At 41.4% G+C, this 24,023-nt stretch overlaps 1 protein-coding gene across 8 annotated transcripts in view; it reads right to left on the reverse strand.

The window, feature by feature from the left end:
* The window catches only part of USP7 (ubiquitin specific peptidase 7), a 207,065-nt gene that overhangs the window by 21,816 nt on the left and 161,226 nt on the right, over positions 1-24,023 (reverse strand). For 7 of the 8 annotated variants that reach the window (XM_085891982.1, XM_085891988.1, XM_085891983.1 and 4 more), the window contains 5 exons: positions 21,990-22,090; positions 18,920-19,070; positions 18,518-18,585; positions 3,329-3,437; positions 2,979-3,056 (listed from right to left, as the gene is read on the reverse strand). In XM_085891982.1, coding sequence (XP_085748108.1) covers positions 2,979-3,056; positions 3,329-3,437; positions 18,518-18,585; positions 18,920-19,070; positions 21,990-22,090 — 507 coding nt within the window. The remainder of the gene's footprint in view (positions 1-2,978; positions 3,057-3,328; positions 3,438-18,517; positions 18,586-18,919; positions 19,071-21,989; positions 22,091-24,023) is intronic. The other variant, XM_085891984.1, reaches the window with a different exon arrangement.

Raw genomic sequence — 24,023 nt, forward strand, 5'->3', positions numbered from 1 at the left:
CATCGGCTGGATCTCATTCCAAGCGTCATGTTGCACCGGTTCCCATACTTTGAACGAACCGTTTATATTACATCCCGTAAAAGCGAACACTGATCGAAAATAGACAATTTTTTTTGCTGCAAGCGGACGCCCGCGACCCAACGAAATTTGTTCGGCGACCCCACTTGGGGTCGCGCCCCCGGGTTTGAAAAACCAAGATCTAGATCATCAATTTGGACCTGGTCACTCTAACTTGGACATGCTGCTTTGACTCTCCCAACAATGGTGGAGGCCCTCAATATCAGACATGAGATTGGGGCTGTCTTTCTGGACATATCTCGAGCTTTCGATGCAGTGTGGCATCCTGCCTCACTCTCCAAACTGTCTGTCTACGAGAGTGGAGTTGGCCTTGGATTCCATAGGCAATGTGTGGCTCTCAATGGAACCCTTTCATCTCCTCTCACTGTCAAAGCTGGAGTGTTCCAAGGTAGTGTTCTGGGCCCAGACCTATTCCTAATCTTCATAAATTATCTCACTGACTGGAAAATCCTCTATTTCTTTGCTGATGACTCCACTCTTTGCCGTGACATCTCTCATCCTTCTGACAGGCAGCAGCCTCTCCCCTTTCCTCATACCTTGACAAAATAGTAAACTTGTCACACACAATTTTGCTTATGTATCCATATTGTTCACCCTTTGTGTTCTCCCTTGCCCTTCATTGTTACCTGCATTCCTTGTTTGTCCATCTCAGACTACTTTCTCCCTCCGCCTTGCTGTTGGTGTTTCCCCTTTATCCTGCTGCTCCCTTTGTTGTGTTGTGTCCAAATTTGTTTTGCGTAATCGCACTTCCACGAGCTTAGACCATGTAAAATTAAAAAAAACATTAAAAAATTAAAACAATTCCTTGACATTCACAGCATTTTCCAGGAACGGATCCTCCCGTGAACAGCAGGGTCTGATAGTATGGATACATCAGCAAAATTGTTTGACAGTTTGTAATTTTGTCAAGGTCTGAGGAGATGGAAGAGGCTGCTGTCTGTCTGTCAGAAGGATGAGACATGTTATGGCAGAGAGTGGAGTCGTCAGCAAAGAGATAAAGAGGATTTTCCAGAGTTAGTCGGATAATTGATGAAGATTAGGAATAATATGGGGCCTACAACACTGCAATGGGGGTACTCCAGCCTTGACAGGGAGAGAAGGGTTCTGTTAAGAGCCTCAGGTTGTCTACGGGAGTGGAAGAAGAAGTCAGTAATCCAAGAGTGGAGTTGGCCTTGCATCCCAGAGGCAGGATGCCAGACTGGATCAAAAGCTCAAGATATGTACAGAGACGGCCCTGATATTACTTCTGATATTGAGTGCCTCCACCATTGTTGGGAGAGTTGAAGCAGGATATGTCCAAGGTAGAGGGACGAGGTCTAAATCTGAATTGATGATCGAGATGAGGCTGTTGGAGGAAAGGAATGATTTTATGTTTACTGCGATGATCGATTCCATGACCTTGCTGATGATTGTAAGTACAGTAAGCCAATTGGGCTGTAGTCAAGGGGATCTGTTTTTGCACCGTTTCTACGTAATGCTGTGCTGTTGGCGAATTTCCAATTTACCAGGTGGATGTAGGAGACCAGTCCTGAAGTGTTTAAAAAAAACATTAACTCAAAGAAACAAAACAAATATGCAAGGCATAGATGTAGAAGCAGGTCACACTTATAACCCGCGAATACGCGAGGTCCACGAACTGTGAATCCGCGAATAGCAGGGTCAGACAGTACTGCAAAACTAAAGATTTTTTGAGTATTATGAAGGTGATTTGTATTCCAGTGTATAATTCAATTTAAATAAAATAAACATTGTAAAAGTCAAACAAATAAAGTGATTCTGGGTTTGACTGCCATTTTCCACAGTGTCTGTTACATCACCCTATCTAACAGATTACATTAGTTCTTCATGCCCAAACGTGGTGCTCACATCAATGGGTAAAGAAATCATACACATTATTTAATCCACTGGAAGAACCTCAACCGCAGGAAGAAATTCAATAACTATTCTCGGCTTTCTTCGCACATCTAGCGGGGCAGCTATTTTGAAAGTATGGTGAGATGTTCTTACATGATTGATCAGTACCGCTCAACTTAAAATGGGCAGGAGATGTAAACCTTTCACTGTGATCTCACGTAGCTTTCCTATGACGCTTTGGTTACGAACTGAAAAATAAGAGGCATTACTTCTGTCCCAACCCTAATCTACTATACTAAAAAAAACAGAATATGTTTGTTTGTATGTATGTATGTATGTATGTATGTGTGTGTGTTCGTTCGTCCTTTATAGGCGGCCGAACCGTTGGATGGAATGAGATGAAACTTGGCATGAGTGATCCTTGGGACATGAGAACGGACATGGGGGGGGGGGGTCAAGTTCAAGGTCAAAGGTCACGAGGTCAAGGTCACCGGGTAACTTCAATTTCTCAATTTCTTAATTTCATCCGATCGAGACAGGACCAACGCCATTCGACAGATAATCAAAATTAAATGACACAGTTGATTGACGACATTCACTTCCGACTTCCGGTTTTCGAGTTATGACGTCATAAATTGACTAAAACGTCAATTTTTCATGTTTGTTTGTCCTTTATAGACAGCCAAACCGTTGGATAGAATGAGATGAAACTTGGCATATGTGATCCTTGGGAACGGACATAAGGGGATCAAGGTCAAGGTCAAAGGTCACGGGATCAAGGTCACCGGATAACGTCAATTTCATCCAATCGAGACGGGACCAACGCCATTCAACAGATAACTGTACCCGCCCATGGGCGGGTACTTTGCTAGTTTATTCTAAAAGAAATGATAAGTGGTTTGTTTGTTTTAAAACACATAGGGCTTTCTCCTTTGGCAAACAATAGGATAAACCTCTCAATAACAGACCCAGACCCAGACAATATATCATCCCCAATTCTTATGCACACACCCCTCACCTTCCCATTGACCCCAACAGCCTCTCACCTCTTCAATAAAATTCATTTTCAGCCACATACACTTGAAATTCTTCTTGTTTTCAAAGTCCGTTATTTTCATCTTGAGCTGTGATGTACAATAAATAGGGCTTTACACATTAGCCACAACAGTGCTACGTAATATGAGACTGTTGTTTTACACAATATATACAAATCGTCCATAAATGCAAGGGCACACTTTGTGCTGTACTTCCAATTCCCTCAGGGCAGCAAATACAATCTGTTCAAAGGTTAGCACCAGCCAAAAATACTCCTCTCCAAATAAGGTAAATAAAATTTAAAAAGATATTTAAAACAACAGCACAGGTTCACAAGATGCAGTAGATTTGTGTGTCATACCTGCTGATAATAAAGTTTTTTGGGTTGCCTTGGCTTGAAGCCTTGTAGCAGATCTCGAAGCGTACCTTCGTATGTGTGGCGCAGAGGGTTTCCTGGTCCATCTCTGTAGCTGGCAAAACACAGAAAGAGGGAAGGGTGTGAACAGCACAGCTGAAGATATGGAATTAAAACAATCAGCATCATCAATTTCCGAGTGCAGAATATATAGGTATATATTTTTGTATATCTTGTCAAGGCTCGTTATGAGAGCGAAAATTTCACATGTTTCACAATTTCACATCGTACAAGACATTTCACATGCTCAGAGAGTGTAAGTGCAGGTCTGCTGAACCATTCAAACAAACCATACCTCCATCCCCCTCTCCCCAACCGCCTCCAAAAATTCCAAATCTACCACCGCCACCCACCTTCACATCATCCATAAAGGTGATCCCTACAGGCAATGTCAGTCAGTCAGATAATCAATGAGCCCAATCGCCCATGCATGTGCCCGTGTGTATCGGTCTGTCCAGGCCACAACTTTTTACCATTTGAGCTGCTGTCATCAAAGCTTCAACAACCCTTTGTTATGAGAATTTGGAGAAGAGCAATTCATAAAATTTCCTTATTTTTAGCTGTTTATATCGAGTTTAGTTTGAGTACAAAGCGGATGAGGACAGGCTTTGAATTTTGACACGCTTTCTAGTTCATCTTTGCGAATCTAACATTGAGACATTCGTAAAACTGTCGACCCATTAAAGTGTAGTTGTGTTTCAAAGGATGAACAATTAAATTTGGAGGCAAGGGCAAAGGGCCACTTGGGCATCATGCCGACATAAATTCAATCAATCTATTTCACCAATTCATTTAATTAACAAATATATCGCAAATTAATCTGTTGACAGCATCCTTTGCAGTGCCTCCACCATGCCGTGACAATACTGACGAATATCCTGTGTCCCTGTAATCAGAAAAATAACCGCGAAGCAGGTGTCATTACGCTGTATGTATGAATGTACTTAACAGCTCAACTGCTTTCCTACATATGTTTGTAAGTGACATTTTCTAGTCAAAATTAGGACTCATGGTTGATGCAATTTGAGCATGGTCTAATGCAAGAAGGCTGTGCTGCGCAGATGCAACACAGCTTTACCGAACTCCCAGTGTGCAGCCTAAATGGAGGATGTGTCGAAACGACACGGGCACAATACCAACATGCTCATGGAGATAAGGAACATGTGACAATCTCACCATAACAATAGACCAAAGGCCTTGTGAAAGGTATGATGTGATATATTACACACGTGCATTTGCAAATGGTGCAGCACGATTAACTGCTGAATTAGCTAATTTTCAAAATTGGATCCCCACAAAGAGGTCACTTCGATTGCATCTAGCTATCACCAACTTTCCAGCCAACCTCTGCCGCTCCTCTTCAATCCTCATTTGGGTCATCCTCATATGTTGCAATTTTGTTGGTTGTGGTGATCGCATTGCAAGTACCATTGCCTGGGAATTCACCAAGTCAACTGGAAAGGTCTTCAGTTACACTCAATGACTAGCATATTCTATGCACCTGGTATTGATTCTGTATTACAATATTTGTCACCAACGTTTGCCACAGGCTTCGATGTACCAAGGCCGAGAATGAGAGGCAGGATAGCTGAAGGAAGGATCAAATAAACTTGTGCATCAAAATGAGCAAAGCTATTGCTTCCAAGCAGCTTGCAATAAACATGTAGCGGTAACACTGACCGAGGGAAACCTTGTCATTCTGCAAAGCCCACAATAAATGTGTCCGTTTTCAGGCAAGTCAGAGTACAATACCCGACTCATTTCAAAGCTGAACTCTCTGATATGGTGAAGACAATCTCTCTGGTGTATGCTTCACCCTCCATCCCCTGATTCTCCACAGATTCTGCATATGACAAGACAGAATTGTTTGAACTCTGTGTACACCCAAGCAAGAGACTCCCAACTCATCAACCTGATTCCCATGATAAGCTTGTCCCTCAACACTGCTGTTGGTGTCCCTTCCACCTCCCTTTCTACTGTTCTTTTTGTTATGTCGTTCATGATCCATTCTGTTCTAGCTCTTCCATAAGCCTCGACTTTGTATATATTAAAAAAAACAAACTGGAATGGCACTCTTCGAATTCGACCAATATGCCCCTGCCCACATTATTACATCATTGTACATACTTCTACCAAGTTATATTTAAAGCCCTTCAGCCTTTGGATGCCAGAATCAAATCAGTTCATCTTTGCATCTTAATATATATGATATACATATACCAAGTTTGGTCAAAAACCCATCACTGGTTCACAAGTTAGCGTGGTAGGAGAATTCTTAACTGACTGGACCTCTGATCTTTGACCTTTTGACCCCATAATCTAATCAGTTTATCTTTACATCATTATAAATACTTGTACCAAGTTTGACTTACTTCCCTTCAGCCATTCTTAAGTTATCGCAGTAACGAAAACTCATCACGGCTGGACGGACGGACAACCGGATGGACAGTCCAAAAACCCAATGCCTGCAGCAACCTTGTCAGCGGAGGCATAAACAAATAACAACAGAGTTTGCAGTTGCTGCTGACTAAATAAATTCTGTTGAATAAATCCAGTCATTCCTTTTGTCCAACAGTAAAATCACAAATCACCTATTTGGTTCACATTCCAGCTGCTCAACTGTGGAAGTGCTGCTTCTCCTTACACAATGGATTAAAAGTAATGGTCTATAAAGAAAGTTCAGAGCTGTTTCTGATTATTCTGTGCTTTCCACAATTTGGCACTCACCTCTGCCTGCCAAGTTTCAACCTATGGCATCATGCAGGGTTATCTACATGCCTGGCTGGCCAACCTAAAGAATGTGCACAAACAGTGCAGCTTTTGATGGCTCCTTATGAACTGCTCTACCTGTATAGGCAAGCACGCTCAAATCATCTGGGACCCAATTCCCTTCTTGCTTGTCATTCTTGACCTCAGTTTTCTTTGAAAATTCTTAATTCCACACACAACAACATTGTGCCAAACAGTTAACCCCTCTTATTGACAGAGCGTGAGCAGTTGCATCACGACAGCAGAACTTGAATTATTATTATTATTTTTAAACCTGTCCAACAACCGGAACTTTTTTTTTTAATACTAGTGTCGATACGTAACCCACATATTCAGTTTCTCTCTGCAGGAACCATCAATCAACCCCACCTATCAACGTCTATGACCAACCTCACGAACACGATCAATCCCTGACATGTTTAGGGATATGAGTGAAGTTTTATCAAAAATAAAAATAATTTACTGCACATAGTACCAGAAAGGAAACCACAAAGTGGTCAACGCATACTCGGTGGGTTGGGGGACATGCTCCCTCATGAAACTTTTGAAGTTTAAGCTGCATTGCCTTCCTTCTGTTGCATTTTGACAATTTATTTTACAATCAAAATTTGACAGTTTTAATACTTTTATGGAAGATTAAAAATGATTGCTTTCATAAATAATACTGTAAAATAAAATTTCATACCTGATATCTTCAAAATGATCTTGTATATAAAAGAAGGGACTGGATATATATATATATATATATATATATATATATATATATATATATATATATATATAAAAATATATATTAAAAAAAAAAAAAAAAAAAAAATATATATATATATATATATATATATATATATATATATATATATATATATATATATATATATATATATATATATATATATGACTAGAAAGTTATTTTTGCAAAATCACAAAAAGCTGATGCCATTTTTTTTTATAAAAAAGCAACAAAACAAAAATAACGAGAAGGGCACTCACTCAGTAGAGTGCGTACCTCCACCACGCAATGCCTGATCCACAAGAACATATTGGACACAATACACTTTGAAATATCATGCGACATATCGTTTTTGGCACCATCTCTCAATGGTGAAGAATCTCTTTAAAACTATAGTAGCTGGATCCGGATCTTCACCAAAATATAATCAGTTCGTCCTTGTCACACACCGAAGCTGTCCACAAAATTTAATCTAAATCCGTCATAAACTTTTTGAGATATCCTACACACAGACAGATGGACAGTACATACATTATAGTGTTCACGAGTCCTTTATCCACCAAATAAAGAAATGCGCAGAAAACATAACATCATCATCGCTTAATCATAAAAGGTACAGTAAATTTATACTTAACGTTACGTATTTTATTAATCAACATGTTTAATGGCCTTTTAATATTTTTAAAAAGTTTATTCATGAAGCCTGGTGTTGGCTTAGCGGTTAGGGTAGCTGGCTTGGGATCTTAGGGTCCCGAGTTTGAGCCCTGTTGGCTGCTGAATTAACACGAGGTGTGGTTGGCTCAGCCTGTCATCCTTCCGAGGTCAGTAAAATGAGTACCACTGCACTGGTATAAGAGCACACAGCATCAGCAGCACAGCCACGTCCCAACAAAATGATACCCGGCATGATCACGTATCGACACCCGGCAAAATGATAGAGACCTGGCAGCCAAGCTGCCATACACAAGAAGTTTATTTGTGTAAAAGTGCAATTTGTTACTCTCAACAGCATAAAATTGAGAAAGCATTACAGTAAAACATAAAGCAGCACCCTAAAAGAAAATGAGATGGCATTGCAATATTTTCTTTTATGCCATGCAAGAGGACAACTCTTGTAAACCTTTGCAGGACATGATGCATGATTTTATAGGTGAGAGGACCGAACCTGGAACATAACCCCCTTTTTCCCCATAGCTTTATTTTCTGTGGATTTGGTTTACGGAGAGGGGAGGGAGGTGTGGGGGTGGTACCATAAATGTAACCCCTGCGTAAAACAAGGGTTTACTCTTTAATTAAATCATAAAATATAACTTTTAGTATAAATCCAATGCAAAATATTTTGTAATTTTTCTTACGAGCAGAGAACCTGTCCTTATGGATGGGTAAATGTCTCCACTTCTATGATACATATGGCATATTGCATGACCTCTACCACCGAAGGTGGATGGGGGTTATGTTTTAACCCCCGTTTGTCTGTGAGCAGGATATCTCCAAAAGTTATGGACGGATTTGGATGAAACTTGGTGGACAGGTTTGGGTGTGTGATCAGGACGAATATATTCGATTTTTGGTTGCACCCCTGCCCCCCCCCCACCCCACTGATAGGCTGTATCTGCATCTGGGCCTTAGCCAAAATCTAATTGGCTTGTTCTTGTAGCATAGTAGCACCCCCCCCCGGATAGTAGCATTTTAAAAGTTATTATTCGCAATTGAGAGATAGGGGAAAAAACGATGGAAAGCACGACGTTTCAAAAAGTTGTGGACGGGTTGTGACAAAATTTGGTGGATGAGTTGAATCGGTGACAAGAACAAGCCAATTAGATTTTGGCAAAGGCCCAGATGCAGATCCAGCCTATCAATGGGATACAAAATGTAAACTGTTCAGCCTGGCAGAGGTATGCATTCCACAGAGTGCCGTTCCAGTTACCACCGAAATACCGGATTGCACCAGGTTTAGATAATTTGACCACAAAAAAAATTCCCGCCCCCCCACCACCAACCGCAAACCCCAGGGCCTATGACTTTTTTGAATCATCTAAAACCAACATCCTGAGTACAACCACCAGCAGTTCAGGAGTGCAAGGAATTGAAAGAAGCACACAAAGTGTATTCCCCCACCTCCATGATATCTATGGCATATTTTATTCTCGTAATACCCCCTCACACACGGAACAGTGCCATACGATTCACATTTAGATGGAGAGAATTTTGGTCCTCCCACAACCCCAAACTCCTGGGACTATACATATATATATATATATATATATATATATATATATATATATATATATATATATATATATATATATATACATATATATATACATATATATATACACACACACACACACACACACACACACACACACACACACACACACACACACACACACACACACACACACACACACACACACACACACACACACACACACACACACACACACACATACAGTAGACTAGGCGTAAGTCATCACCATCGGGACCGAGAAAAAAGTGATGACTTAGAAATGTGACGACTTACGCGCATGCAAACATTCATGATGACTGTGGGGTGAAGGATGAAGTCGTGCGTGGCCTGGACACGTGTGAAAGCCGGCTATTGTACCAAAAGGAAAACACAATCCTCGGGGCATAGGTGGGGTTCATTGGTGAGTTGGAAAGTGATCAAACAAAGATGGAATTCATGAATCACTTTATCAAAAGTAAATATCATGAACAACTGTAAGACAACAACTTCACCTGCTTATCACCATGATGGGATTGACCAATGAACCCCAGAGACTTTTCTGGCAGCATCTGCCAGAAAAGTCCAGTCTCATCGGCATTGTACACGTCCCGAGGCTGATACCTTTCCAAGATGTTTTTCAATTTGCCATCCTTCCAGTCGTGCACCACTGCCGAATCCACGCTGCCTGATTCGCCGCACTTCTTGACCTTGCCGATTCCCCACCTCACTTTGAATCTGTCTATCCAGTGCATCGGCAAGGTCTCAGCATCATTATGCCCAAGGTCCGTAGCGAATTTACGTGCCTTCAGCAGCAACATTTCACCTTCCAACCGAATATTTGGCTGAGCCGACATTTGCAGCAACCAGATGATGAGCGCGTCATCGACATCTTCAAAGGACACACATTTCACGCGTTTCACACTTACTACCGGCCTCGTGATCTTCTCCACTTGTCCAAATATCTTGCCCTTATTCTTCAAGATATTGTTCAATGTCTGCCGTTTGATGTTGAACTTCTCAGCTATGGCTGTTTTCTTCATCAGTGGGGTTGCCTCGCAAAACTGGATAATGTCGTATTTTTCTTGGTAGGTTTTAGTTGTAAGCTTACGCTTAGTCGCCATGGTCCTACCTGAAGTGCGATCAACGTGTATACGCAGTTATAAATAGCCTATCACTGGCAGTGTAAACCAATGAGCAAGCATCACGATTCCATGAAATCGGGCTTCTCACGAGGCAACAGTTTCGTGTGACGAGTTAGGAGTGGTAATTTACTTGAGTTTCCATTATGCGGGAACGGACAACATCTGACGACTTAGACGAAGTGACGACTTAGAGATGACAACTTACAGAGGGATGACCCTTTATTCAAAGGGATTTAATACGAGATAAATTCGGGACTTTTTGACGCTGCTGAGTTTGGCGAAGTGACAAGTTACACGCTGCCGACTTGCGCCTAGGCTACTGTGTGTGTATGTATATATATATATATATATATATATATATATATATATATATATATATATATATATATATACACATATACATATATATATATATATATATATATATATATATACATATACACATATACATATATATATATATATATATATATATATACATATACATATACATATATATATATATATATATATATACATATATATATATATATATATATATATATATATATATATATATATATATATATATATATATATATATATATATATATATACATATACACATATACATATATATATATATATATATATATACATATATACATATACATATATATATATACACATACATATATACTGTATATCACCCAAACACTTCCTGTGCACACGAGTAAAACCACGATTTTTCAATAAATTCTGTCCAGCCATTTCGGGATGCATAAAAGTAATTTAAAAAAAACCACCCAAACAGCAAGTTTTCAAATTATGTATGGTATGACTTGTACTGCACTCGCTTTTACTTTGAAGTAATATATGAGTAAATAAATATGTAAATAAATATGCAAGTAAAAAGAAATACACAAATAAACGAGTAAATAAATAATAAGTCCAAGTAAATTTTGTGATCATAAAATATTTCAAAATCAAGCTTATATAAAGCCATAATTACCGACCGCAATCAGGAAATACAAAATTTGTTTTCTGGATACTCATGTTTTGCTGCAATCACATCGGCCTTTTCATCCAAGTCAGATTTGAAAGTCCCTCGAATGCCTACTTGTTCTTGCCTTTCTTTGACAGTCAAAACTCACTCATCATTTTGTTTTGCAACTTCATGAGCCTCAGCATATGCACACATGCACACACTCGAATGACTACGTGCTCCATAATGTAACATGACGATCAGTAGCAAATCAATTTAAACCACAAAGGAGCAGCAGTTTTATTCAAATTCATACACAGTATAAAGCAGAAACAGCCAACTCAGGAGTGTAATCACAACTAACGTGTTATTGTCATTTGTTAATTAACAGAAAAAATATCATCAAAACATGGTCGGAGTCTTGTTTTGCTTTCGGAGGGCTTTTCTGTTTACTTCTGCCAACTGTAAATTGCGTGCAAACAAAGTATGGCAAAATGTGAAACATTATCCAATTAGAGCCATTTCAAATCTTTAATAGCCCCATCTGAAAGGACATTTATTTTCAGCCTTCCACACAAACATAAGCATGTTATAAACGTAAGGAAAACGTGTTAGTTGTAAACATTATTAAAAATGTAGTGCCTGTAGGAACTCCACACCCCCTTTCAAAATTTTCACCTGTTGTTGCCTTGTAGTCTGGAATTAAATTGCATTAAATCAGACTTTTCGCACCTTTATTTACACATCGTAACCCACAATTTCCAAGTGAAAAACAAATTCTACAAATTTCAGAAAATTAATTAAAAATACAAAACTAAAAAAAAAAATCTTGGTTTGATAAGTGGAGCACCTTTGACAGCAATTACAGCTGTGAGTCTGTTGGGATAGGTCTCCACCAACTTTGCACACCTTCATTGGGAAATATTTGCCTATTCTTCTGAATAAAACTGTTCAAGATCAGTCAAGTTGCATGGGGAGCGTTGATCAACAGCAATCTTCAAGTCATGCCACAGATTTTCAACTGGATTTAGGTCGGGGCTTTGACTGGGCCATTCAAGGACATTCAAGGAGCCACTCCAGTGTGGCTGTATACTTCGGGTCATCATGTTGAAAGGTGATCAGCCGTCTCAATTTCAGCTTTTCTTGCACAAGGACAGCAGGCTTTCCTCGAGGATTTTTCTGTATTTTGCTTCATCCATTTTCCCTTCAGGTTAGGCTAGATCAGATCTGTGACTTTCTACAGGTATCATGTAAACCTGTACGAACCTGTTCCATGGTCGGGTTGTCGGTGACTAAACTATCTCTCTCACCAGGTTTTCTGGTGAGGAGGGTGTTTGGATATGGACACCCAGCAGGATTAAAAACAAAACCTGTCAAAGGGGAGAGGAGCTCCTTGTGAGCCAATGGTCATCCATATCAAGTGCCCAACTGTGTCTGCGGACTTCCTCCTGCAGTTGGGTTACTTCTTATTAGGAGGTTGGTGGCAGGATTTGCACTCCGGCAACCGTAAAACCCTTCATTCCGCAAAACATTCCCGAAGCTTAAAAAAATCTGAAAACCCGCTCCGTGGGAGTACCTCCTGTACAGCTTCCCTTCGCAGGGCAGCTCACCGGATGACGGGATTGGGGCAGAACCTTCAGTACCCCCCAATCTTTCATGATAGAAGGGAAACCACGGGGTAACCTTCCCAGGTCAGATTGCGGTCGTCGATGCCGGGGTGGTGCTGAGGTGTTGTCCACCAGATGGCGGCCTCCTTGGGTTAACCTGAGGTGATCCCTTCAGGTGGGTGCTTGGAATGTCCAATCCGGAAGAGAGGATGATCACCTGTCTCTGTTATCATCTGAACTCAAGTGTTTGGACATCAGTATTGCAGCACTCTCTGAGGTTCGGAAACCGGATTGCGGCGAGATAATGGTGGGTGGTTACACCTACTATTGGTCTGGTCGCTCTGATGGTTACCATGCACACGGAGTTGCTGTAGCTGTGTCCAACAAGCTGACTCCAATGAAAATTGAGGTAACACCGGTCAACGAGCGTATTATGAGACTAAGGATTCGTCACTGCTTTGGTGTCATTTCCCTGGTCTCTGTTTATGCTCCGACTGAGGCGAGTGATTTCACCGTAAAGGACATATTCTATGCCACGCTCGAGTCTGTGGTTGATCAGTGCTCTGGGCGAGATACTCTTCTAGAGTTGGGGGATTTCAATGCATTGACTGGAACTGATAGGGATGGTTATGAGACATGTGTTGGTCCCCATGGGTCTGTAACTGTGATCCTGAATAACACTAAGTTCCTTGACTTTGCAAGAAGTCATGGACTTAGGGTGGCCAGTTCATGGTTTCAGCGCCCACAGGCTCATCGCCGGACTTGGTATTCGAACGCTGGTGGACTTGGTGGTGTGGCAAAGGAGATTGATTATGTGCTCGTTGATGGTCGTTGGAGGATGATCCAGAACTGCAGGGTCTACCGGAGTGCTCAGTTCCTCAATACTGACCACCGGCTTGTTGAAGCAATTCTTACGTTGCAACTTAAATCTAGGAGAATGGGACCATCCCAGCCGAGGCTGGATGTTGGCAAGCTCAAGGAAGAGAGGGTAGCTGAGGAGTTTGCGAACAGGCTGAGTGGACACTTTGGGGAGTCTAGGTGCTTTGGGAGATCCTGAAGGGTTGTGGAGTGCCTTCAAGACCACAGTCCTTGATGGTGCCGGTGGATGTCTTAGAACTCACCGAGCGAAGAAGAATTTTGTCTCTCAAGGGACACTGGATACCATTGACCAGAGTCGCAGGGCCAGGCTGAATGGCAGAGCTGAGCTGTTCAGGGAGCTGAGGCGTAAAACTGTACGGGTGCTAAGGGTGGACAAGGAGGCCTATGTGCGTGGAATCTGTGAGGGGTAGAGCATCGCCTGTGGTCAAGTGATTCTCGTCCTGCTTGAAGGGGAATTCGTGCATTGCGTTCATCCAAGCCCATCTCCCAGTGTACTGCAATTAGAGCAGAGGGTGGTGGGCTCTTGACAGAGGAGTCTGAAGTGAAGGCCCGCTGGGCCGGTTACTTTGAGCGGTTATACCAGGCTGATCCACCAGCTGTCAAGATGGATGTCAGGGGTGTTACAATCACTGTTTGTGACCCTCCAATCAACTGTGGCCCACCTTCGTTTGTGGAAACACAGGCTGTGGTGAACTGGTTGAAATGGGGTAAAGCTCCAGGGAGGGATCTGTGGCATCCATCCTGAACTTCTCAAGGTTGGTGGAAATGCTGCACTCATGTCATTGCATACATTTTTGTGGTCTGCCTGAAACACAGGCATCATCCCAACTGACTGGAAGAGAGGCCTTGTTGTCCCTCTCTGGAAAGGGAAGGGTGATCGCCAAGACTGCAACAACTACCGAGGGGTGACGCTGCTCTCAGTGCTGGGCAAGGTCTTTGCTCGGATAATTCTTGATAGGGTTCGCCACCATCTGCTTGAGCACCAGCGTCCAGAACAGTCATGCTTTACACCAAAGAGGTCAACGGTTGATCGTATCCTTGCTCTTTGGGTCCCTACCGAACGCAGACGAGAGTTTCGGCAGGGGCTGCTTTCAGCCTGTGTTGATCTCTGTGAAGTGTTTGATTCAGTGAATCGGGATGCCCTCTGGAGGATTCTTGGTCTTTGTGGGGTGCCATCAAAACTGATTTATCTGATGTCTGAACTCTACTCTGGTACTGAGAGTGCTGTGAGAAGTGGTGGTGCCATCTCTGACATATTTCTAGTTGTTACTGGAGTTCATCAGGGGTGTGTCGTGGCCCCCACACTTTTCAGCACTTGTATGGACTAGATTATGGGGAGGATGTCAGAGAGATCAAGCTGTGGTGCATCTTTTGGGAATGTCAAGATCTCTGATCTTGATTTCGCTGATGATGCAGTCATCTTTGTAGAGACTAGATATCCTTTTGGGGGCTCTCAAGGTGCTGAGTGAGGAGTCGGAGCCGCTGGGATTATGGGTTTCCTGGGCAGGGCCGGATTTTCCAATAGGCAACATAGGCCATTGGCCTAGGGTCCACCAGTAACTGGGGGGGCCACCGGGGACTTGTGGGTTCTCTGATCGGCCAAGGAGTAGGCAAGTAGGCCCTGTAGTAAAATTAATAAAATAAAATAAGGTAACGAAAAATATAACTACATTTTAAAATGCCCATTTCCCACCATCTATCTATCTATCTATCTATCTATCTATCTATCTATCTATCTATCTATAGATAATATACATTATGTGTTGTATTTAGTGGACTTCATTGGAATATTACGTGTGTTTTTGTGTTCTTATTTTGTGATATTGGTATCTCTTGTACTGGACTTGAACTAATTTATTATTACTTTATGTTTACAGATTATTCTTGGAATCTTGGGGATTCTCATGAGATAGATTAATTATGTCGTCCCAGAAGAAATATATGAGTGGCTCACAAAAGAGAAAGTTAAAAGAAACCAAAGCTGCACAACTCCAATCACTTCCAAAGCTGACAACCTTTTTTATGAACTATGATGACCTCAAAGCTCAACTGGAACTCCTTGTCAGTACCTATTCCAGTGACCTGGAAGCATCTGTTTTAGATGAATTTTTGCAGTTTAAAGACATTTTGTCTTCTGAATCTGACAGGTCAGTGACAAACATTTCCACTTTGTTGAGGTCTAAAGATGGTATTTTGACAAATGCCTTTCCAAACATTAGTATCTTGGTAAGAATCTTCCTTACCATCCTCATTACAAACTGTCAAGGAGAGAGGTCTTTCTCTACTCTATCAAGGGTGAAGAATCACCTGAGATCAACTTTGGGACAAACCAGATTAAACTCACTTTCATTACTATGCATTGAATCTGATCTCCTACAATCCCTTGACACAAACAGTATCATTGACAAATTTGCCATAGAAAAAAATAGGAAAATGTCATTTTGAACTTCACATAGTTGTGCTTGCAAAATTTATTATGCTTCAGTTTCATTTTATTTTTCCATTATTCCAATGTGTAAGATGTACATAATATGGAACTTGATTTACTTTGATGTACTTTGATGTACTTGATATGGAAGTAATTTGATTAAAAATTATTGATGTGGTACATTATGTTGCAATTCTTTATTTTTTACACTACAATATATATATATATATATATATATATATATATATATATATATATATATATATATATATATATATATATATATATATATATATATATATATATATATATATATATATATATATATATATATATATAATTTTTTGGGGGGGGAGCACTGATAAGGTTTGGCTTAGGGCCCACAGGCAATAAATCCAGCCCTGTTCCTGGGTCAAAACTAAGATCCAGGCCTTCAATGACATCTTGGATGCTGCTGCCCTGTCTGTGCCTGTTTGTGGTGAGGATGTTGAGGTCATGGAGAGATTCACTTACCTTGGCAGTGCTATTCACGTCTCTGCTGGCTGTGAGTCAGAGGTCAATAGACATCTGGATCGGGCCTGGGGAGTCATGGATTCACTGGATCATGGGGTGTGGCGCTGCCGGTACCTGTGCAGGAGGACGAAAGTCCGAGTCTTCAGGTCCTTGGTGCTTCTAGTCTTGCTCTATGGATGTGAGACTTGGACTCTGACCAGGGATCTGAGATGGAGAAACTTCCTTTGGTACCAGTTCTCTTTGGAGAATCCTTGGCTATCGCTGGTGCCCAATGAGCTGTTGCAGAGAGAGGAACTCTAATGAGATTTGTTACCTGGATAGTCCGTGAGCGTCAGTTACGGCTGTATGGACATGTGGCTCGTTTTCCTGACGCTGATCCTGCTCACCAGATTCTCTCAGTGAGGGAGTCTCGTGAGTGGAGGAGGCCGATGGGCCGGCCACGTGCCTCATGGTTGCAGCAGGTTGATCGGCATCTCAAGGAGATGGGGATGGGCCAGGCATCTGCCTGGCGGATGGCCAGACGGAGGCCCCTGGAGTATCAGCAGAAAGTGGATGCAGTGGCGCGCTGCTCTGACCTGACCTGATTTTCCCTTCTATCCTGATAGGCACCCCAGTCTCGGTTGATGAGAGAACCATCACCATAACATGATGCTGCCACAATCATGCTTCACAGTGGGATTGGTGTTCTTTGGCTGCATTGGATTTGTGCCATACATAACGTTTTGCATTTAGGTCAAAAAGTTCCATCTTGGTTTCGTCAGACCACAAAACATTTTGCCACATGGCTTCAAAATCTCTGGAGTGTGTTTTTTGCATACATCAAAGGTGAGCTTTTTTGAGTAATGGCTTCCTTCTTGCCACCCCACCATAGAGGCTAGATTTGTGGAGTGCTTGGGATATTGTTGTCATTTGCAGTGACCAGTCTTTACCATAAAGGCCTGTTGCTCTTTCAAAGTTGCTATTGGCCTCTTTGATCAGTCTCCTCCTCCTTGCTTGGTCATCTAGTTTGGAGGGACGGCCAGAAGTAGGCAGGGTCTTGGTGGTACCATACGCCTTCCACTTCTCAATGATTGTCTTGACTGTGCTCCAAAGGATATTCAAGGCTTTTGAAATATTTTATATCCATCCCCTGATTTGTGACTTTCCACAATTTTATCACGGTCTTTTGAAAGCTGATTGGTGCTCATGGTTGAGTCTTTGCTGTGAAATGCACTTCCCAGCAGAGGAAGCTGACAGGAACAGCTAATTTTATTCTGAAATAGTCAGAATCACTATACTTTAACACAGGTGGAGGCCAATTCATTTGGTGTGTGATTTTGAAGGTGACTGGTTACACCTGAGTGACTTTACAATTGCTATTGTGGGCTTTTTTGAGGGGTGGACACTTATCCAACCAGGATATTCTAGTTTTGTATTTTAAATTAATTTTCTGAAATTTATAGAATTTGTTTTTCACTTGGAAGTTGTGGGTTACGGTGTGTAAATAAAGGTAGAAAAAAAAACTGATTTAATGCAATTTAATTCCAGGCTACAAGGCAACACAAGGTGAAATTTTTGAAAGGGGGTGTAGACTTTCTACAAGCACTGTGTAACAAAATTTTCATCCATAATTTTTTTCTTTCCTTCTCTCTTTTTCTGAAGGAAAGCAGAGAGATAAAAGCAATGCAAGTGTCAAGCCATCCTGCCTGGACCTTTACCCTTGAGATGCATTTCGCTTGGTTATTTGTTTAAGCCAATCATTTGCAAATGATTGGACATGCCAAGCAGAATGAGATGAGATCAAGTGGATTCAGAAACTTAACAAGACTGCACACACCTTGAAGTTCAATCAACCTATCTTTGTGAAAATTGCAATGGAATCCACGACCCTTACCCTTGTGACTTGAAGAACTGCAGTAACATGGGATCTGTGTTCAACCTTTGAGCTACTGTCCTTGCAACCTTCAAAATAATGAAGCATCAAATCAAGTTGCAAGTCTCACACACAGGACACAGCAATAAAGAAAGCATCCCATTGCGCAAGAAAGTATCTCAGGTCAGGTTCGAGAGGACTCAAAATCTTCAATAATCACTCGACGTCATTACCGGAAAGGTATTTCGAGCAAAACTGACCAAAAAAAAAAAAAAGAAATTAAATAGTGACATAAAAATGTATTTTTTTTCTGAAAAATAACACGTTTTAAGTGCAACTTGAGCTGAAAGACTGCTTAAATGATGAAAAGACATGACTAAAATGCCCCGATTCTATCACAGTCACAATGTCTCTAAAATGTACCTGGGAATAATTCATGCGGTTGGAGAGTGTGACGACAAAGCCAGGGTCATTTAGAATGGTTTTGTCACAAAAGATGACGTCCACGCGATGGTAGAGATCGTGGAAATAATCTCTAGCAGTGGGTAGGTCACTTGTGATGTCTATGTCATCCCTGTAAATGCAAGTGATGTTTTGACCTTTAAGGTACCGCCCTTGGTGCACACAATTTTTGCATGAAAGTAGAAGCATAAAACTTAGGCAAGGGTTCACAAAAAACTGGTCGTAATGGGGAAGATCTGTATTCAAAGAATAAAAGCACCATTAACTCAGCAAGGGCAATCGTGAGGGGTGTACAAAGGCCAGGGTGTGTCTGGGTAACTTGAGATAGTCAATTTTCTGTATGCATTGAATAGTATATGAAGCATGGTGTGTAAAACAAAGCTTTATTTTATTTCTCATAGTCATATGATATCAGTGCCAAAACTCAAAACATCTCCATTAACATTTAGTCACATTAAATTTAGTAGTCTTTTATCATCAATGAACTTGAAAAACGTTTGATAAATAAATTACAATATTTTTCAGCATACATGTCGATACTTTTTCCTCTGGAAGACTTGTACTCAAAATCGACTTATCTATGTTTTAAGACATTGAAATTGCATTAACATAAAAGAATTGCAAAGTGCGATTTTTTGGATTTATAAATTGTATAATTGTCAATTTAAAACACACCACAGCAAGTTTCCACTAAATGCCATGGATGTGTTCTTAGAAAGTGCGATGTTAAGCAGGTGGGGGGTTGGGGGGGGGATGCGTTCTCAGGGCACACTTGCAGTCACCCTAACATAACTTTAACCTCACTTAACTACATATTAGAGACAGATATTAAACAAATAAATAAAGAACACACATTAAAGACAAATGTACAATTAAATGAACAGTTACAGGAATACTCAACAAAATGTGGGGCCGAGATTGTTTGTTGGGCAGGGGAAGTGCTGGTGTAGAGTGGAGGGGTTACAGGGAGGGAGAGCATGCCTTCGTGTCTCCAACTGACTGCTCAAATAATTTGTGGGCAGGGAAGGGAAAGGAGAGGGAAGTCCGGAGAAACGTGGCATTCCCCTCACCCTGACCAGGCTTTTGGATGAGTCACGCCGCGAATCTGGAATCGAGAAATTTTCAATTGAGCTATTAAAATGGGACGCAGAAAATCCTGATCTGAGATCTAGTCATCGAGGTGCCGAAGGATGGTGGTGCGATCAGAGTGCCGGGGGATATATGAATACAGTATTTGTACTAAGACGAATCTTGCATTGAGAAAACCAAGAAGGTGAATTGTGGCAGAAAAGCTTAGTGGACAAACATTGAGTGCTTGTATTACAATAACTGTAAGGTGTTCATGTTTATTAAGGACTATGAGTTGTGAACAGTGACAAAATGTAATGTGATTTGATCCAGTGCTGTTATGATTCTGAACCTTGTTTTAAATATCGTAACCTCAAATGATAGCAAACATGTTGAAAAACTGTTTACATTTCTATTTTTTAAGAAAGGTCATCCCACAAAGTAGTTCAAATAACGTGAAAAATATTCATGACCCTGGAAGTACCATAGGCATTAGCGAATAAATAAATGTTATTTTCATTCTCTGTCTGTCTGTGTGTAACAACAATCATGCCAAAACGACTGGGCCAAATGCTACCAAACTTGGCACAAAGACCATGTTCGACCTCGTGGTGAACATTGGGGCGACTTGATTTTTTTTATGACCATTAATAATATCACGAAATTAAATTCAAAATTATATTGTGCCTGTTTGTGGCATAGCCTCAACATCCCCAGTTCATTGGTTTAAACTCACATATTAGATAATGCCTTACATCATTACGTCCTGCCTAACCCAAATCCAAGGTTCACGTAAAAGTTTAGTTATTGTGATTGTAATTCTCTTAATATAATTTATGCAGAATAATTCGCTATTTTGATACATAACTTCCACAAACTTAACTTACCGAAAGTAAATTGGAGGGAACGTTTTAATGATTGAGTAGAGCGAATAAGTGTACAGTACTGTGAAACTGTACAACATGGCTATTAACGTTTGGATGCGTTCATAGTGAAATGGCTCGAGGTTATGATGCATAAATTATATTAAGGGAATTACAGTAAGAATGGTTGGACTTCCCGAAAGTTTGGGTTAGTTATGTTCATTTATAGCTATATTCTTTTCAAGAGTTCAAATCTCCCCCTCTTCCCACCCCCCACCCCCACCCATTCCCATCTTCACAATACCTCAACCCAGTCTCATCCTTCCCCTCTCTCCACCCCTCCCTTCTCCCTCATGGCCATGCCTGCTCTCATAGTCTCCCCTCTCCCTCCAAGCTTCCCCCTCACCTCTCTCCCTCAATTCTTCCCCCTCACCGTTCTCCCTTAATTCTCACCCCTCCCTTTCAAATCTCCCCTACTCACTCCCCCTTCTCAAAACTGCCCCCTTCAAATCCACAAAGTTTCCTCCTCCCCTCCACCCTCTCTCTTCTATCTCATTCCTCCACCTCCTCCAATCTTCCACTTCCCTTTACCCCCTCTCTTATGACTCCCCACTGCTACTCATCCTTTCACCACCGATCCCTTTGTCCTCCTCCCCATCCGACCCTCTCCCCCAGCTCTTCTGCTATCTGTAAACAACTCTCACTACCTCCACATCTCCTCCCTCTCACTACACTCCCCCTCCCCCCCTCTTCCTCAACAGTGTGGACCTCAAACAACCATGGCCTTCGCTCTAACCTGACTGATCTCTCCAGACAGGTTGCCACTGACAAACAAGACACCTGCTTAACAGAAACTTTCCTCCTTGATCTTTACCAGTTGATCAAGCTTAATCTTATACTGTACTCCACATCGACTTGTCTATGAATGAAGGAAGGCAATATGGGAAAATAAGATAATTCGACTTGTACTTCACATCGACTTATAGGCTGAAAAATATGGTAGTAAGAATGCAGATCAAGTTCTTCATTCCATAAAACAACCTCTTTCATTCTGATTTAAAAGGAAAGGTGATAAATAGGTCAAGAGTCTGAATGCTTACCTCTGAAAGACAATAATATCTCCATCCATAAGTTCATCAAGCGCTTTGTCCAAAGAAAAGTCGATTTCTTGAATTCTCTCTGTTAAATTTGGCTTCACTTCCTGCAGGCAAAGGTGAAAGTACGAAATCAAATGCATGTTGTCACACGTCACGGAGCGAATGGGCACGCAATACGCTGAGGCCAAACTGACAGCAGACAAATGTATGACAAAGAGTATGACCACAGGTTTCAAAAAGCCAGTGAGTAATCTTGAGAAACTCTTTTGCACCAATAACTAATGTTAAACAGTGAGCAAAGCAGCACCTCAGCAGCCTTTGGACAGAGAAACGAAACAAATGTTCAGTCACAGGAAATAAGAAAACAAAAAGGTTTGCAAAATGTCAAGTGCAAATCATTACATAGTTCCTAGCAATTGCTCATTCAGGCACTTTAAATATCTTCCTTTAAAGGGCAAATCCTAATTGAAAATTCAATCATTATTTAAAATAAATAAATTCACTTTTGACGAAACACCTCCCGAGGCCACGTGCTTCTCCCGTAACCACGCGATCGGTTCCCACCCCCTGCGTTTACCGATCCAAATTCACCAATCACCTCACAATTTTTTCTACAACATTTCCATTACCTAATCTGATGAAAACTCTCTTAAATAATAATAATAATAATAATAATAATAATAATAATGATGATCTCTGAAATGCTTCATCTTCCTCTTTCACACATCTTCCGCTCCCATCCCCTGCACCGAAAGCCTCTTCCCCTCCCTCTTCATTATCAGTGTGGACCTCAAATATGCGGGGCCTTTGCTCAGACCTCACATCTTTCCATGCAGGTTGCCACTGACAAACTTGACATAATCTGCCCAACAGAAACTTTCATCCCTCAAGACATCAATGACTCCCAAGTATCTCTCTCTGGTTACTCCCTCAAGCGGTATGACAGACTTGAGCCTCGTCCTGGTGGAGTTCCTCTCTTCATCCAAAACTCTATTTCTCACTCTCCATGCACTGCCCTCACTCCCCCACACCCCCAGGAATACCTCTGGCTACGGCTTCCCTCCACTCCAACCTCATGTTTATATGTGTGCTGCACCATCCACCAAACAGTGATGACTCCATCTTAAACCTCACTTTCCGAAAACATGGACCAACTTCTATCTTCTCAACCAAACTCTCTCTTCCTCATATGTGGTGACTTAAATTATCATCATGCCAGTTGGCTTGGTGTGGGTACCTCTCTCACCTGTCATGGCACTTCAGCAAAAGCTTTCTGCGACTCATTGGGACGGATTCAATCGGTCAATTTCCGGACCCAAATCTCAACCAATGGTACTCCATCTCTTCTGGATCTGATTTTGACAAATTTCCCTGAAAAAAAAATCTGCTGTTCTTCCTCCGCTCCAATTGGTTCTTCTGACCACATCCTTGTCAAAGTGGACATCTCTCTGGCTGTTATCAGAGATCCACCTCAGCGCCGTCAAGTCTGGCATTTCACTCAAGCCGACTGGCAGAATCTCCAAGCAGCCATCAAACTTCTAGACTGGTCTCCCAGCTCTACTTTCTCCAACATAAACTCATCCTGGGAATTCTTTCAAAGAAACTTCCTCTCTCTCATGCACAGATTTATCCCCTCTCATCTTCAGTTGTCCTACCCTTCCTCCCTCCCATGGTTCACTGAAGCTTGTGGTGAGGCAGTTGTCGTGAAACAACTTGCGTTTGCCTCATGGAAAGCAAACCCAACTGAGGGTAATCTCAGTTCCTTCCAGAAAGCTCAGAACAAGTGTGTATCTACCCTCAGGAGAGCCAGAAAACAACATCTTTCTAAGCTCAAGTCTGAACTCTCAAACCTCTCTCCATCCTCCAAATCCTGGTGGCATCTAATCAAATCTGTTTCTGGTGTATGTTCCCACTCCATCCCCCCCCCCTTACCTCAAATGGCCGCACTGCTGATACCGCACGTGAAAATGCTGAAAGCCTAAACTCGGTGTTTGCATCAAAATATTGTGTCCAAAACCCATAGCTTTCTGAACCCAC

Source organism: Eptatretus burgeri, chromosome 8 (assembly GCF_056783735.1).
Source record: "Eptatretus burgeri isolate ZD-2024b chromosome 8, Ebu_testis_v1, whole genome shotgun sequence".
Classification (NCBI taxonomy): Eukaryota; Metazoa; Chordata; class Myxini; order Myxiniformes; family Myxinidae; genus Eptatretus; species Eptatretus burgeri.